General features: G+C 43.2%; 1 protein-coding gene across 3 annotated transcripts in view; it reads right to left on the bottom strand.

Annotated features, from left to right (window-relative positions):
* myh11a (myosin, heavy chain 11a, smooth muscle) overlaps positions 1-14,760 on the bottom strand; it is a 30,215-nt gene that overhangs the window by 2,711 nt on the left and 12,744 nt on the right. For all 3 annotated transcript variants that reach the window (XM_079674200.1, XM_079674198.1, XM_079674199.1), the window contains 35 exons: positions 13,297-13,389; positions 13,136-13,199; positions 12,633-12,731; positions 12,329-12,472; positions 12,132-12,227; positions 11,694-11,812; positions 11,399-11,551; positions 11,119-11,292; positions 10,809-10,982; positions 10,606-10,720; positions 9,946-10,139; positions 9,540-9,661; positions 9,367-9,436; positions 9,129-9,289; positions 8,798-8,906; positions 8,513-8,644; positions 8,106-8,312; positions 7,847-7,984; positions 7,620-7,743; positions 6,869-7,040; positions 6,466-6,678; positions 5,780-5,924; positions 5,481-5,687; positions 5,285-5,389; positions 4,980-5,132; positions 4,548-4,796; positions 3,395-3,607; positions 3,073-3,285; positions 2,820-2,981; positions 2,088-2,216; positions 1,915-2,003; positions 1,250-1,373; positions 949-1,157; positions 594-702; positions 335-507 (listed from right to left, as the gene is read on the bottom strand). In XM_079674200.1, coding sequence (XP_079530326.1) covers positions 335-507; positions 594-702; positions 949-1,157; positions 1,250-1,373; positions 1,915-2,003; positions 2,088-2,216; positions 2,820-2,981; positions 3,073-3,285; positions 3,395-3,607; positions 4,548-4,796; positions 4,980-5,132; positions 5,285-5,389; positions 5,481-5,687; positions 5,780-5,924; positions 6,466-6,678; positions 6,869-7,040; positions 7,620-7,743; positions 7,847-7,984; positions 8,106-8,312; positions 8,513-8,644; positions 8,798-8,906; positions 9,129-9,289; positions 9,367-9,436; positions 9,540-9,661; positions 9,946-10,139; positions 10,606-10,720; positions 10,809-10,982; positions 11,119-11,292; positions 11,399-11,551; positions 11,694-11,812; positions 12,132-12,227; positions 12,329-12,472; positions 12,633-12,731; positions 13,136-13,199; positions 13,297-13,389 — 5,153 coding nt within the window. The remainder of the gene's footprint in view (positions 1-334; positions 508-593; positions 703-948; positions 1,158-1,249; positions 1,374-1,914; positions 2,004-2,087; positions 2,217-2,819; positions 2,982-3,072; positions 3,286-3,394; positions 3,608-4,547; positions 4,797-4,979; positions 5,133-5,284; positions 5,390-5,480; positions 5,688-5,779; positions 5,925-6,465; positions 6,679-6,868; positions 7,041-7,619; positions 7,744-7,846; positions 7,985-8,105; positions 8,313-8,512; positions 8,645-8,797; positions 8,907-9,128; positions 9,290-9,366; positions 9,437-9,539; positions 9,662-9,945; positions 10,140-10,605; positions 10,721-10,808; positions 10,983-11,118; positions 11,293-11,398; positions 11,552-11,693; positions 11,813-12,131; positions 12,228-12,328; positions 12,473-12,632; positions 12,732-13,135; positions 13,200-13,296; positions 13,390-14,760) is intronic.

Below are 14,760 nucleotides of genomic sequence, written 5' to 3'. Positions count from 1 at the left end.
CAGACAGAGAGACAGAGATACAGACATACAGAGAGACATACAGACAGACAGAGAAAAAGACAGATATACAGAGAGACATACAGAGAGACAGACATACAGAGAGACATACAGACAGACAGAGAAAAAGACAGATATACAGAGAGACATACAGAGAGACAGACATACAGAGAGACATACAGACAGACAGAGAAAAAGACAGATATACAGAGAGACAGACATACAGAGAGACATACAGACAGACAGAGAAAAAGACAGACAGACAGAGAGACATACAGAGAGACATACAGACATACAGAGAGACAGACAGACAAACAAACAGACCCCTGTGCCCTACCTGAGTTTGCTCTTCAGAGAGTTGACCTCGCGGCTCATGGCGTCGCTGGCCTCGGTGGCTTCATCCAGCTCGCGCTGCAGCTTCCTGCGGGCGGCTGTAGCGCGCTGAGACTCCTCCTCCGACTCCTCCAGCTGCCGCTTCAGCTGCTTCATGCGGGTATTCGACTTCTCTGCCTAATGAGCGAACAGAGGACTTAAAGAAAACCTAGTATCAAATGTAACATCAACTCCACATATCCTCCAACTCACAAACATCATACCTGGTCTTTGTACTGCTCGGCTTGCTTTCTCTCGTCTTCCACCTGAATAATCAGTTCCTTCAGCTTCTTGTCCTTCTGGCGCAGACCCTTCGCAGACGCCTGCTTCTCCCTGAGAGAACACAAAAGAGTTTAGGAAAGGAACAAATAGCGTAACCAAAAAGTAACCCAAAACTAGTCATATTTGTTGAAATGATACCTTGAATATATATAAATGTGTTAATCAAAATAATATTGGTGTTACAGGCATTACTGGGAAATGCATACACATCTTAGACGGATTTGTCCCCTTGGCCATGGTATGTTGTCATAAGTGTAATTACGTAGCATTTTATTTGACTCTTTCTGTGCCCCCCACCTGTTCTCCTGCTCCAGCTGCTCCTCCAGCTGGACCACTTTGCACTCCAAGGCAGAGATGGAGGACTTGAACTTGGACTTGACCTGGTTCTCCATCTCCTGCAGCTTGGCCTTCAGCTCCTTGTTCTGGCGCTCCATCTGCTGCCGTGCGCTCTCGTTCTTCTGGGAGGTGCTGCGCTCCGTCTGCAGCTCGTTATTCAGCTGTTCCACCTGTGGAGGGAACAAACATAAAGACATGGATGAGGCCTCTGCCCTTTTTGTGAGGCCTTTATGACTCATGCAGCTGCTCCTGTCAGGGTCACCTGCTGTGTGCTCTTTCTCAGTCTATCGTTGATGATCTCCATGTTGCTCTGCTCCTCCTCCAGCTCCTCCTCCAGCTGGGAGATCTTAGCCTCCAGACGGCGTTTCTCATCTGCCAAGGCGGACCTGCACACGAGTAGCGCAGTGTAAAACACAATGTTAACAATACCTTTCTAATTTATATAATAGATTGGTTAAGGAAGGAATCCTAACAGCGAGGAATGAGTTCACACTGTTTTTTATTGAGCTTTTGGTTCGATGCCTGGAATAAAATGCGTAGGTAACATATAGATTTGTATGTTTTGTTCAATAACATAAAATACGTCGGTTAGGTCCCCACTGGTGAATGTCTGAAGCTTCTATGCGTTTAAAAAACGGTGGCTGCTTACAAGCGACTAAATTAAACAACTAAACATTAGCCGCCTTTAGCGTCATGTAACCATGATGCAGTTTGTTTATAGCCTAACGTTAGCTATTCACTTTTGGAGATTGAAAATAACAAAAATTGTCCTTACTCTCTGCAATATTCCAACGTTCAATGCAAAAATCAAATGGCTTTGTGTTGAGGGAGCCTTTGCGATGCTAACCTCCCCGTTAGCCTACAACAATGCATACCTCCTGCACCACTATAAAACAGACAACGAAACAGAGTAACGTTTCCACTCACTTTCCAGAGGAGTTGCTGGACAGCTCGTCAGACAGCTCGTCTCTCTCGGCCTCCGCCTGCTTCCGTGCTCTTTCAGCTGCAGCCAGATCCTGTACACATGAGAAGTGAATCCTTTACTTCAACGATCAGCTCACAAACAAATGTGCTGTCTTGTTTGGAATCTATCGTGGTACCTCCTGTAGCTGCATGAGCTCGGCCTCCAGACCCTTGGCCTTCTTCTCACTCTCCTTTGCGGTGGTCAGCACCTCCTCTCTGGCAGCGTGGGCATCGTCCAACTCCCTCTGGTAGTCCTTCATCTGGGCCTGGTGGTGAGGAGGAGGAGGAGGAGCAACAGAGGCAGCAATAAGAGAAGGATCATAATGTGGTTTAATCGTGTGATACATTTACAGTGCAGTACAAGCCAGAGCTTTGTTCTTATCGTTGATGAAGAGCTCAACATTACACTGAAGAGTTTACAGCACATAAACACACCAAATACAGTACGTTTCAGGAACTAGCACAACATAAGGAAATATCATAATGCCAGAGTTGAGAAGTCAAGAAGTTCCAGTTTGCAACAACATCTGAGTTTGTTATAATGTAGTTAAAACCTAGTTTGCTATAACTTCCTACCAGATCACTACAATTAAATTACATATACTTTATTGATCCCAAAGTGGAAATTGATTTCTATATAAACAGCTGTTTAGATGGTAGATGGTAATTTTTCTGATAATTATATCTTTATTAAACAAGGACCAAACAAAAAAACACATGAATCTCAAAAAGAAACTACAACACGACAAACTTCTATGACAATAAATAATCAAATACTCAAAAACATGTAAATGATAAAAGTAAAAATGTCCATTGAAAATAAAATGCTGCTGCTGCTGCTGCTGCATCTCATCCATCCCTCCACTCACCTGGAGCTTGCGGAGCTGCTTGATGGCCTCGTCCCGTCCCTTACTGGTCGCCTCGACCTGTCCCTCCATATCTTTCATGTCCGTCTCTAACTTCTTCTTGGCTGCGGTCGCCAGGGTTCTCTGTTTACGCTCGTCCTCCAACTCTGTCTCCAGCTCACGGACCTGCAGCAGAGAGCAGCATTGCTCAGATTACCAATGCTGGACCGGAACACATACTTTCATTTGAAGGGCAACCATTGTTTTGTTTCTTTACCTGCTTGATGAGCTGCCTCTTCTTCTCCTCTCCCATCTCATCTCGTCCCAGCAGGTCTCTGTCGAACTGGGCCTTCAGGGCCTGCATGTTGACCTCCAGACGCAGCTTGGCGTCCTCAGCCGCCTGCAGCTCATCCTCCAGCTCCTCCAGCTGGGTCTTCATCTCCTCCACCTGCCCCTCCAGGCCTCGCTTGGACTTCTCCAGCTCGTGGACCTGCCATCAACAGAAAGCTAACTGAACTTCCGTATTTTGGCTTCATAAAGAAATGAGTCAGACTAGTCCAGAAGCAAACAGTGATGTTTTTTAAATGACCAGCACTAACATTTTTTCCCACATCGTCCTTGGAGCTGATCAGGTCCTCCATCTCCATCTTCAGGGACTTGTTGGCTCTCTCCAGCTCCTCTCTTGAACCCTGGGCCTCATCCAGAGCTCTGGCCAGGGAAAGAGCCTTCGTCTCCTTCTCTCTGGCCTCGGCTTCAGCATGGTCTCTCTCATCTGCATATTTACTGGAGATACTCTTCTCCTCTGCCAGCATCTGGAGACCAGGGAAGAAAGCAAAACATTGATGATGTTTAATGGAGTAATGCTTAAGTTATGTTGCTAATATATATACTCAAGCTGCTTTTGGTAATAGTGATTAAAGGCATTTTAAGGTTATAACTTATAATGTCTAATTATTTTTGTCTTATTATTTTTACCCCATTTTATTTTGGCAACTCTTTCAAAGTAAAAATTAATTTGAGCAATAGGAATAAGTAACTTAAAGGTGCGGTAGGTAATTTTGGAGAAACCAGCTCGAGTGCGCTAGAATTTGAAAATACACAACCTGAAAAAATCTGCCACTTCCTTACAGACCCCCTCCTCCAACACACACGAAAGCGCACATGACCAATGAGGGCACGAGATAAGTTTGTGCACAGATGGAAGGCTGACAGGCAGGTAGGCCATCCAGTTACTTTAGCCGGGCCGGCTCAGATGATTGGTCGTGCTTCTTACAGCGCTACGGCTTCCACAGAAGACATTTTTTAATGGATTTTTTGTCAAAGCACTTAAGATATTCATTGCTATCGGGATATTAAGAGCATTCCATGGAATATAACAAAAAATGTATCTCGAGCCGGTTTCTCAAACTTACCTACCCCACCTTTAAGAAAAGGTCTTAAGAAGACAAAATAGTAGTAATAATTATAATAATAATAATGATACTAGTAATAATACAAATACAAATAATAATACATAACAGTGGTGGAATATAATAAAAGAAACAAACGTAAATTAAAAACATAAAACAAATCAATATTGGACGGGAAATGTATCATCCACATATGAGAAAAAAATCGATTAACACTTTAATTTATTGAAATCTCAATAAAAAAAATAAACAAAAGCAACATTTAATAAAACAAGATGCAGTAGAAAATACTAATCCTTTAACTGTTATCTCTTAGTGTTACCCCTTTTCAGATTTGACTGACCTGGTCAAACTTCTTCTGCTTCTTCTCCAGGTTGGACACATTCTGCCTCTGGTTGTCCAGGTCCATCAGCGTGTCCTCCAGCTCCTGCTGCAGACGGTTCTTGGTCTTCTCCAACTTGTCGTACGCGGAGGCCTTCTCCTCAAACTGCGTGTTCGCTGCCTCCAAATCTCTTTGCAGACGCTTCTTATTTTCTTCCAGCAGCTCGACGTTTCCCGTCATTTCGTCGAGCTTCTTCTTTGAATCTGACAACTGTTGACAGAAGAACATTTTAGACGGTGTCTATACCATTTCCGTCCCATGTATACCTCATATACAGTAAAACATCATTGAAACCCTTTTTGATGTGTTACTTGTTTTTTCCTCCCTGATATTTTCTTTATGATTTAACCATATGATAAATGAACCTGTACATTCTCTAGTGCGAGCTCTGACCTGGATGTTGAGGGTGGACACGTGTCTCTCCACGTTCCTCTTGGCCTCCATCTCCTCCTCCAGCTGCTCCTGCAAACTGTTCTTGTCATCCTCCGCTTGCCGCAGCTTTGTAGAGAACTGCAGCTTCTGACGCGTCTCTTCAGCCAGGAGTTCCTGCAACAGCACAGCGGGTCAAAGGTCAGATCTGACTGATTGTCAGCAAGCAATATTTTGTGTCTTTGATTGTCACGGCAAAGATGACATATAGATTGTATTGGCATTATAACATATTTTTAAGTTTGATAAATCCTGCTAAGTCTGGTCACCTGTGAGTCTTGGAGCTGTGAGGTAAGGCTGGAAACATCTTTGCTCAGTTTGATGTTCTTTCCCTCTGCTTCGTTCAGTATGACTGTCACACTCTCCAGCTCAACCTGTATGAAGGCAAATATGCATTTTCAGCTTTTAAAAATGCAATTTTTTTCAAAATGTGAAGTACTGATGTAGTTACTGAGAGTCACTCACAGTGATCTTGGAGCAGCGCTCTCCCAGCTCTGCCTTCTGCTTCTCGCTGTCGGTGAAGCGTGTCTGCAGATCGTTCACCTGACCCTCCAGCTTCTTCCTCTTGTGCTCGCCGTCTTGTTTGGCCTGGTTGAGTGAGCGCACCTCTATGGTCAATTCTGACGTCTCCTTCTCCAGAGCTTGTTTAGCCTTATCCAGGTTTAACTTCACCTGAGCGGGTGAGAGGAAATACAAGATCAATATCCTATGTGTCGGGATTTTTTTTAAGGAGATCCAACTGTGTATAAACGCTGGCGACCTACTCGTTTGGACTGCTCCAGCTGCTCTGTGAGCTCCTCCACAAACTGCGTGTGTTTCTGTCTCATCTCCTGAACCTGGGCCTCGTGGGTCCGGTTCTCGTCGTCAATGGCTTTCTTAAGCAGGTTCACCTCCTGCTCACGTTTGGCCCTGGATGAATTAATCACGCACATTTTTGTTTATTTTCCAAGTATGTCAAATGTATTACTGACACATTCCTATTGTCCACATGCATTCTCAGAACAACACAGAACAAATGCAGTAGGATTCAAATGTACCACCACTAAAAGTAATCATCATGCAGAATGGCCTAAGTCAGGATTATTCATGTACTTTATCACTGATTTATTATTATATTGATACATTATTATGTGCATCACTAATGATGCAGCTGGTAAAGAAGGGGCACATATCAATTGCTTTACTGACTGCTAGATAGGATGTCATTAATAGTACAATATTGTTTTTCTTGGTCATAATTTATATTTTTGTATTAATAATCTGAACCTTAATTGATCACAACACTTTTTGTCATTAAATGTAGGGCAGTTAAATGTACAATACTTTCCTCTCAATTGTACTGAAGTAGAAAAATAGAGTACCTCAAAATGTTTTGTTGAAAAGTGCAGAACTACACAATGTATAGGAACGTACATTATATCACTTTATATGTGAGAATAGTGTGGCTGACCTCAGTTCCTGCTGTGTGGCAGTGGAGTCCAAGGTGTCCTCGAGCTCGGACTTGAGGGCCTCCAGCTCCTCCCCGAGGTCCCGTTTGATCTTCTCTGCTTTGTTCCTGGCCGCCCGCTCAGAGTCCAGGTCCTCCTGCAGGTCGGAGATGTGTCCCTCCAGCTCTCTGATCTTCTTTAGAGCGTTGTTCTTCTGAGCTGTCTCATCTTCTAACCTGAGGGGGGGAAAGATTGCATCGATGAGGATATATGTAAGCATGATAACATTATAACTTGAGAAGTATTCCAAGTATACATGGTATAAAGAAGGTGCAGCTCTGCCTCAGATGTATGGAGTTACTTGGCTTTGAAATGTATTAAAAGATGTAAATGGAAAATGTTTTATTACTCCTCGGGTCCCTTTACCTGGCCAAGGCGTTCTGTAACTCCTCCTCCTTCTTTGCGAGCTGGGCTTTGAGGTCAGCGATCTGCGCCTGCAGGTCGGCTATCTGCTCTTGCATGTCATTAGACTCTGCTTCCAACTTACGCTTAGCCTTATCCAGCTCCTGTCGACCCTTCTCCTCCTTTTTCAAACGGACTATGAGTACAGCAGAGAGATAACAGTCAGCATAAAGTCTCTGACTGTGACACCAATGTTAGTTTTGTGGATGTTAATACATGACAATCAGTGGTATAGTGGGGATTTTTTACTGGGTGGACGCTATTTTAATTAGGTCATCCCAAACAATGTCACAAGTGCACACGCGCGCAGTGCACTCACAACACGGGCAGACAGGTCTACACAAACTACCGTTATGCCTAGTCCTACTTTAGTGTCTGTACTGCAAAAAGCAGACGGCGCTGTGCTCAACACACACAGAGAGCTGCTGCAAAAGCATCGGGCGGCGAGCTGGTGGTGTCACAGGCGTGAAGACGAATCATACTTTTTTAAGGACATTTTTTATTATAATTACTGTGAAATGTATTATGTTTTCGTCCTTATTACAACAAACACACACTTGCAACTGATAACACTGGCAATGATTTTATATTTATTAGACTATTTAAAAAAAATCATGCTTCAAAAAAGTGGGGGCTCCAAATAAGTGGGGGAACGGCGATCCCCCGCATCCAACGACCACTACACCACTGATGACAATCCATAACAGATAATTACCCTCCAGTTCAGAGATCATGGACTCGTGTTTATTTTTAAGCTTGGTTAGGTTCTTCGACTTCTCCTCTTCCTCTGACAGGTTGGAACTAAAGTCTGCAACCCTCTCCTCCATCAGCTTCCTCTCCTACAAAACACAATGAGTTACTGAAATCCACTCTTTCCTGTCGATACACTAGCTCTCTTCATAATTGCTTGACCAACATAGGGGGTTGTTTGTCCACACTCACCTTCAGCAGCTTGTTGTTGTGGTCCTCCATCACCAAAATGTCATCCTCCAGCTTTTTGACCTTCCCATCACAGGTCACCTTCTCAAGTTGCAGCTTCTGACGGGCATCTTCCTCCTCCTCCAAATGTTCTTCCAATTCCTAAAAATGAATAATGCAGCTTCAGTTGCTGCTTCATACTGTAGCTGATCATAAAGCGTCTCGTTTAAATAACGGCTACAAGAAACAATAAGATATAGACAAAAAACACATATGTGCAGACCTGCATCTGCTGCTGCATTTTCTTCTTATCCACTAACAGAGCCTGAGCACGTTCTTCCTCTTCGTCCAGTCTGGCCTCCATCTCGTGGAGGATCTCCTCCAACTCCTGCTTCTTAGCTCCCAGACGAACCCTCATCTCCTCAGCCTCGGCGTACAGCTCTGTCTCTGCTTGGAGCTGCTCCTGCAGTGCGTTCCTCTCCTCCAAAACCTGGATCACACGGACAAGAAACTATTCAGCTCAGCTTCAATGTCAGCAGATTCCTTTTGAATCAAAGCTTGTTCTCATTGTCTTTGAATCACTCAATGAAATAGTGAAAAGGAACGTGACATTGGTAACTCAAGCACATTTAAATGGATATGACATCAAGTCAAAACAAACTATGTTTATAAATGTGTTTGAGTCGTTACCGATGTGTGTTTCAGGGAGATCTCCTTCAGCTCCGATTCAAACTTTATAGCGCCTTCTTTGGCTTTAGTCAGCTCTTCATCCTTCAGACCCATCTCCTCTTCCTGTCGGGTCACTTGCAGCAGAGGCTTGACCTGCAGGTCAGGAAGATAGACATGGTAAGAGATTTAAAATACTATAAAGGCAAGACAAGAATTGATTGTATGGCTAGATTAAAATATTTTATAAGCTTAGAATGAAACGATGTAATAGTTTTGTTTTATTTCTATGCAGAAGAACTAGCTGACCTTTGTGAAGAGCCTCCACCACTGCCAGTTCCTGAGTTTGAGGTAGGCAGCGCAGTTCCTCTGGATCACCTTCATGGCTGTGAGCTGCTGTTGCCTCTTGGAAAATGCCCTTTAAAAAACAAAACAGTGAAAGAAATGTGTCATGTGTTACATAAAGCAATGTGTATCTCATTGTTTTGTGTTAAAAACTGCAAACATTTAAGGAAAGCCTCAATCAAATGTAAAATAAAAAGGGCTAAAGTACAGTCTAAAAGATTGTATTAGATATATTGAGCTTGTGAACACTGTAACACAGTGCTCAAATATAAGAGGGGGTTCTGTGTATTCATACTTTCTGGCGAGGAAGCCTCTGGCCTGCGACTGGAAAGCGATGATGACCACGGTGATCTTCAGGTCTCTCTCCTCCTCCAGCTGGGCCAGCACTCCTGTGCGGAAGAAGATTTTACTCAGTCCGATCCTGTACAGGTTGGGGTCCAAGTCCAGGTGCTTGATCTACACAGACAGACGATCAGTGAGCAAAAGGAGGCAGAGGTATACATTACTTTGCAGATTTAAAATGATGTGTTTACCATCAGGCAGCAGGCCTGTTTGCCGTCCATGAAACCTTTGGGGATAGCGTTTGCAGCCAGGATCTCATAACTATGAGCAAGGAAAAGACACACAGATGCTTAGCAATGAAAGACGAGTTTGCTGAAATATTACAAACTCTAGCAGCACATTATAAGTTAGTAAATCTTCTAACCGCTGGCGGAACTCCTGGAAGACAATTCTGTTGGGGAATCCTTGTCTGCAGATCCTGATCCCCTCCAACACGCCGTTACACCGCAGCTGCTCCAGGACCAGGAACGCATCCAGCTTGCCGGCCTGAGGAGAATGTGAGGAGAAACTTAGTACTTTGGGTTGACACTCAATACTAAATGGATACTGCATCATGTGTATACTTGTTTTCCTATGTTATATAATACATGTTACAGTTTAAAGAATATACAATATAGATGTAAAGAAACACAACTATTAGTATGGTTGTGCAGTTGCCCTCCTGTGAAATGATGTCTGGGAAAACAAGCTAGTAGATCCCCGAAGATACTGACTTTTTCCTCACTATGTAAAAAATACAGCACGTTTATCGTCAATGCGCTTTGCGTTACCTTCTTCTCGTGGTTGGGGATGATGCACCTCACGAAGTTGGGCTGGGTGTTGTGCAGTGTGGTCATGAGTTTGGCCAGAGACTCCTTGTAGAGCTGTCCCACCGTGCGGAACATTCCCTTCTTGGTCTTTGAGCCGCTCGGCATAGAGCTGTCTGACATCTTGGCTATGGTGTCGAGACCTACCACTCTGTCCGCTGAAACAGACATACTTATGTTAATAGGAAAAACGTGTGTTTACTGGTTTAAATGGTTGAACTGTGCTGGATTTCTTTGGTTTCTAGTGTAATTCATTCACATATATGCACAGTTTGTTTCAAAATAATCTGAAAGACACAATGTTTAGTTTCGAGAGAACTGAGAGAATCCAGATGGAAATATGTGCAGCCTTATCTCTACTCCATTCATTTGAATGTCAGGACTTTGAAACATATGTTTTGTTTGTTATTACTGAAAAAAGGATGATTCTCAAGTAATGTAAAGCTACCAGGTCTCATTGTTTCTCTATATATTGTTAAGCAAACTAGTAGCAGTGATACAGCTTGAGAGGCTTCAGAGCAACCCACATCAACATTTCAGAGTACCTGTGGTCCAATTATTCAACACTTGAATTCTTCTGTTTGTTAACTAAGGCGGTGTTTGGCTAAAACCAGTACATCTCACCATCTTTCCAGAGGTCTTGCACAAACTGGCTGGAGGAGTTGTTAAGCAGCGATGTGACGTTGTCATTCAGAGGGTCCATGTTCTTGGTCAGCCAGGCGGTGGCGTTATAGTCCACCTAAAAATCAAAACAATATCAATGTTATTTGAGATTTCATTGAAATGACTCCAATTGAATCATATTGTACACATCCCCTTGTACTCACCCTCCCAGCATAATGGAACAGAGAAAACTCTGTCTTGCTCTTGAGCTGTTTAGTTTTGGCAAATTTGATATGGTTCCCTTGTGTGTTCATGAGTTTCTCCACAAAGGAGACATCTGTAGCTTTGGGGAACCAGCACTCTTCGTCCAGCAGGGCCAGGACGCCTGGAGGGTTGTTCTGAAGAGAATATGCTGTGATTAGCTATATGACATCATTTTTGATGAAAACAAATCAAACCATAAAGTATCTGCTCTCGGTCAGGAAATGATCCTTGGCTTGCCCTTGCTTCTTTTGTCATCTCAAAGCCACTCACCGGCCTCTCGATGAGCTCGATGCAGGGCTGCAGGTCCAGGCCAAAGTCGATGAAGCTCCACTCGATGCCCTCCCTCTGGTACTCCTCCTGCTCCAGCACGAACATGGTGTGGTTGAAGAGCTGCTGCAGCTTCTCGTTGGTGTAATTGATGCACAGCTGTTCAAATGAGTTGTCCTGTAAAAAACAAAAAAACAGATGTGAAGATGTATATTATAAATAAAAAGATTTGTGTATGTTTAGCAAGCTACACAACAGCTTGTTGAGTTCTGACTGTACTCACCTCAAAGATCTCAAAGCCAGCGATGTCGAGGATTCCCAGGAAGGAGGCCCCCTGGCGTTTGGTTTTGTCCAGTGCCCTGTTGACTTTGCCCAGGATCCAGCGGAAGAGCCGCTCAAACACGGCTTTAGCCAGAGCTTCAATAGCAAAGTCGGCCTAACAAACACACACACAGATAATACCAGATGAGAGATCAGAGTGTCGAAGTTGACTTAATCTCAGATGTCGAGTTTGGGAAGTTTTTATTATGTGCAGTATCTGTTTTTTAATGTTCTTATGGTGTACCACGGTTAAGTACCTGCTCTTTGGTTTGGGCCTTCTGCACCACCTCTCTGCCCACTTTGATGCGAGGGGTGAGGATTGCCCGGGTGAAGTCTGTCACATTGATACCCTGCAGGTGACACACCTTCTGGGCCACTAGAGGGAGAACAATTAACACCAAGATGCCTTAAGAAAGATTCTACATGTACCGCTGTAGTACAAAGTAAGTTGAGGTGAATATAAAAATGTATTGTTAAAAGTTTTAGTGTCTTCAAAAAGAAGTGGATTGATTGTATATTTTGTTATCTTCTTAGAAATTTATTTTGGAAGACTTGAAAATGATTAATGTCCGGAAAAGAAGCAAATTATAAGTTGATGTGAATAGTATATTGTGAAATTGGTAGAATTTGATGTTAACATGTAGTTACGAATTATGGTATCAAGTTTTTAATAGTGAGAAGTTGTGGTGTCTGACCGGTGTTGTCTGGCATGGTGGCCTGCTCCTGGTTCCTCTCTTTCTTGAACTCAATGTTTCCCAGCTGCATGACAGTGGAGCACACCTTCAGGATATCTGAAACACAGGGAAAAGACAGTTAGCATCAAAGAGAAACAGCATTAGCACCCACACCTATCATTCATTCTCCAAGAGTTAATCTAATTCATTTCAGATACCGAGTCTTTCTTCATCGGTCAGGCCCATGATCTTCATGGCCTCCATGGTCTCCTCGTACATCTCATCGTCCTGCTGGCCGGGGAGCTGAACGTGACCAGCGCTCAGGAAGCGGTAGTTACTAAAGGGCTCCAGGAGAAGCTCCTCTGAAAAGATAAGACACTTCGTTAAACAGCTTGTGGTTAACTGATGAACTTTCTGGGAATTTGATGTACAACATATGTTCAATTAAGCTACAGTAAGTGCTGAGCAGCAAGTAATATAACTGAGATTATGGAAAAGAAGGCACATTATGTTTTAACTCACCGCGCTGTTTCCCCTGGACACCGGCGATCATGTAGTAGAAGATGTGAAAGGCTCTTTCTGTCTTTGCTTGTCTGATACAGCGAGATTTCTCCAGCAGGTCTGAGAGTTTCAGCTGTTAAAGAATACATATATACACTGAGGAGAGATTAGCAAAGACACTTCGGTTCAGCCCCTTTATGAAGGTCAGTGTTCAATGCCATTTTGTTCCTAATTTGCTTCCATCTCTATGATTTCCATTATGCGTTAAAGATTAGATTATTACATTCAAATATTCTATTTGAATCTAGTATACTATTATCTTAAAAAAAAACAAAGATTGGAAAGCATTGTGAAAAAATGTATTGGGCAAAGTAAACGTTTACTAAAAAGGAACATCTAAACCAGGATTAAAGTGCTATTGATTTGATACAAAATATCAGATATCATTTTTAGGGCTGTAGAATGTCCTTTGTAAATGTGCATTTTGAGTTTTAAGACCAAAAAGCCCCACACAGACAGGATACAAGTCTCAACATTGGCTCCAACGATGTAGCCGGTCACATCAAAATTGATACGGATGAATTTACCCTATGGGAGAGACACGGAGAGAAAATGTTACGGATAGAAAAAGTGTCATTATCAAAAATTGCCTTTTGACAAAATTCATGTACATCTTAAAACTCACGAATCGGGATGAGTTGTCGTTTTTGATGGTCTTGGCATTTCCGAAGGCCTCCAGGATGGGATTGGTCTGCAGGAGCTGCTTCTCCAGCTCCCCCTGGTGACAGCAGTGGCAAACAGAAACATGAATATTATACACTGATCTGTTTACTGGAGGTGGGTGTGCAGCAGGTGGTGATGGGTGAAGTCGTTAATGGTGGATATGGGTCAGGGAAAGTTGATCAGTATTATCACTGATGTGTGAGCGACAAGATGAAAAAATAAACTCAACCTCAACTGATCAGAAATATTACCAACAGGTAAATCCTTTAGTAGCCCCATTATAATATATTCCTTTACGGACTTTCTTTGATACTCTTCAGTATGTTATGTAACACAGACATATGGCTTGTCCATCAGTGCGGGGAGAGTGTTACAAATGAGGAGATCTGCTGTTGTTGATGGGAAAACAGAGAGTAACGTCTCTTCTGGTCAGATGAGGAATCTGGATAATGTTAACATCACAAAACCTTTGAGAAATCCTACTAAAGTACTTCCACTCATGTGTAAGATATTTCAAATGATTCTGATTCACTAACAGCCTTCTGGATGAGATTTTCTTTCAGCGTGACTGCGGACTGGTGGGTGGAGCGGCAGCTGTAAATGAGGCAGACACCCCGTCTCTGTGCATCCAGCTAATCCACCTGATCAAAGTGGTCTCTGTCTGACTAACACCAAGGTCAGGCGCTGTAGATCTCTACCTCCTGCTTAAAAACACTCCCCTCTGCTACCATGTAAACGAGCTAACGCCATAAAGAGGAGAGGGGCATGACTTGGGTTAATATTGTGATGAAGATGGCAACAGTGATTAGAGCTTTGATTAGTGATGGACATATTTAGACATGTTTCACTCCTCATCAATCTTGTTTTTGAGTTCTTACTCAGTGGTACATTTTTTTTTTTTATGTAAGGAAAAACAAGAGAGATACAGACCAGCTGAAGAGGAGCAGTTCAGAGTTGGCAGAACAGAGAGGAGGGTCTTGTTCAATAAAGTCACTGGGGGAAAGAAAGGAGAAAAAAGAGAAATAGAGCAAAGCAAATGGCAAGAAAGCAAAACAGAGCTGTTGAGAACGATTGTCCTTCAGACGCTGGTTAAATAAAACGCTCGAGCAGATAGCTAATGAGCAAGTTGATGAGTCAAAATAGTGCCTGAGGAAAAAAGAAAGTGAAAGCAGAGAAAAAAGAGACCCGATTTTTGTTTCTGGTTGTGCGGGGTCCATGGGAGCCTTGAGGTCTTACTGAGGATCGGGAAGTGACCCTGAGGCTCGGTGGGGTCAATAGCGACGGAGGCATTGCTTTGACCCACACAGTTATACGTCCAATACCTACACCAGCGCCAGAGCAACACCACAAACCATCAACGTCTACTGGGGACGCCATCTTACTCATCCTGACTCAAGTGCTGGCAAAGTCAGGGCAGATGGCAGGT

This window comes from Notothenia rossii (genome assembly GCF_949606895.1).
Source record: "Notothenia rossii genome assembly, chromosome: 1".
NCBI classification, from domain to species: Eukaryota; Metazoa; Chordata; class Actinopteri; order Perciformes; family Nototheniidae; genus Notothenia; species Notothenia rossii.
This window is presented reverse-complemented; position numbering and strand designations above follow the sequence as displayed.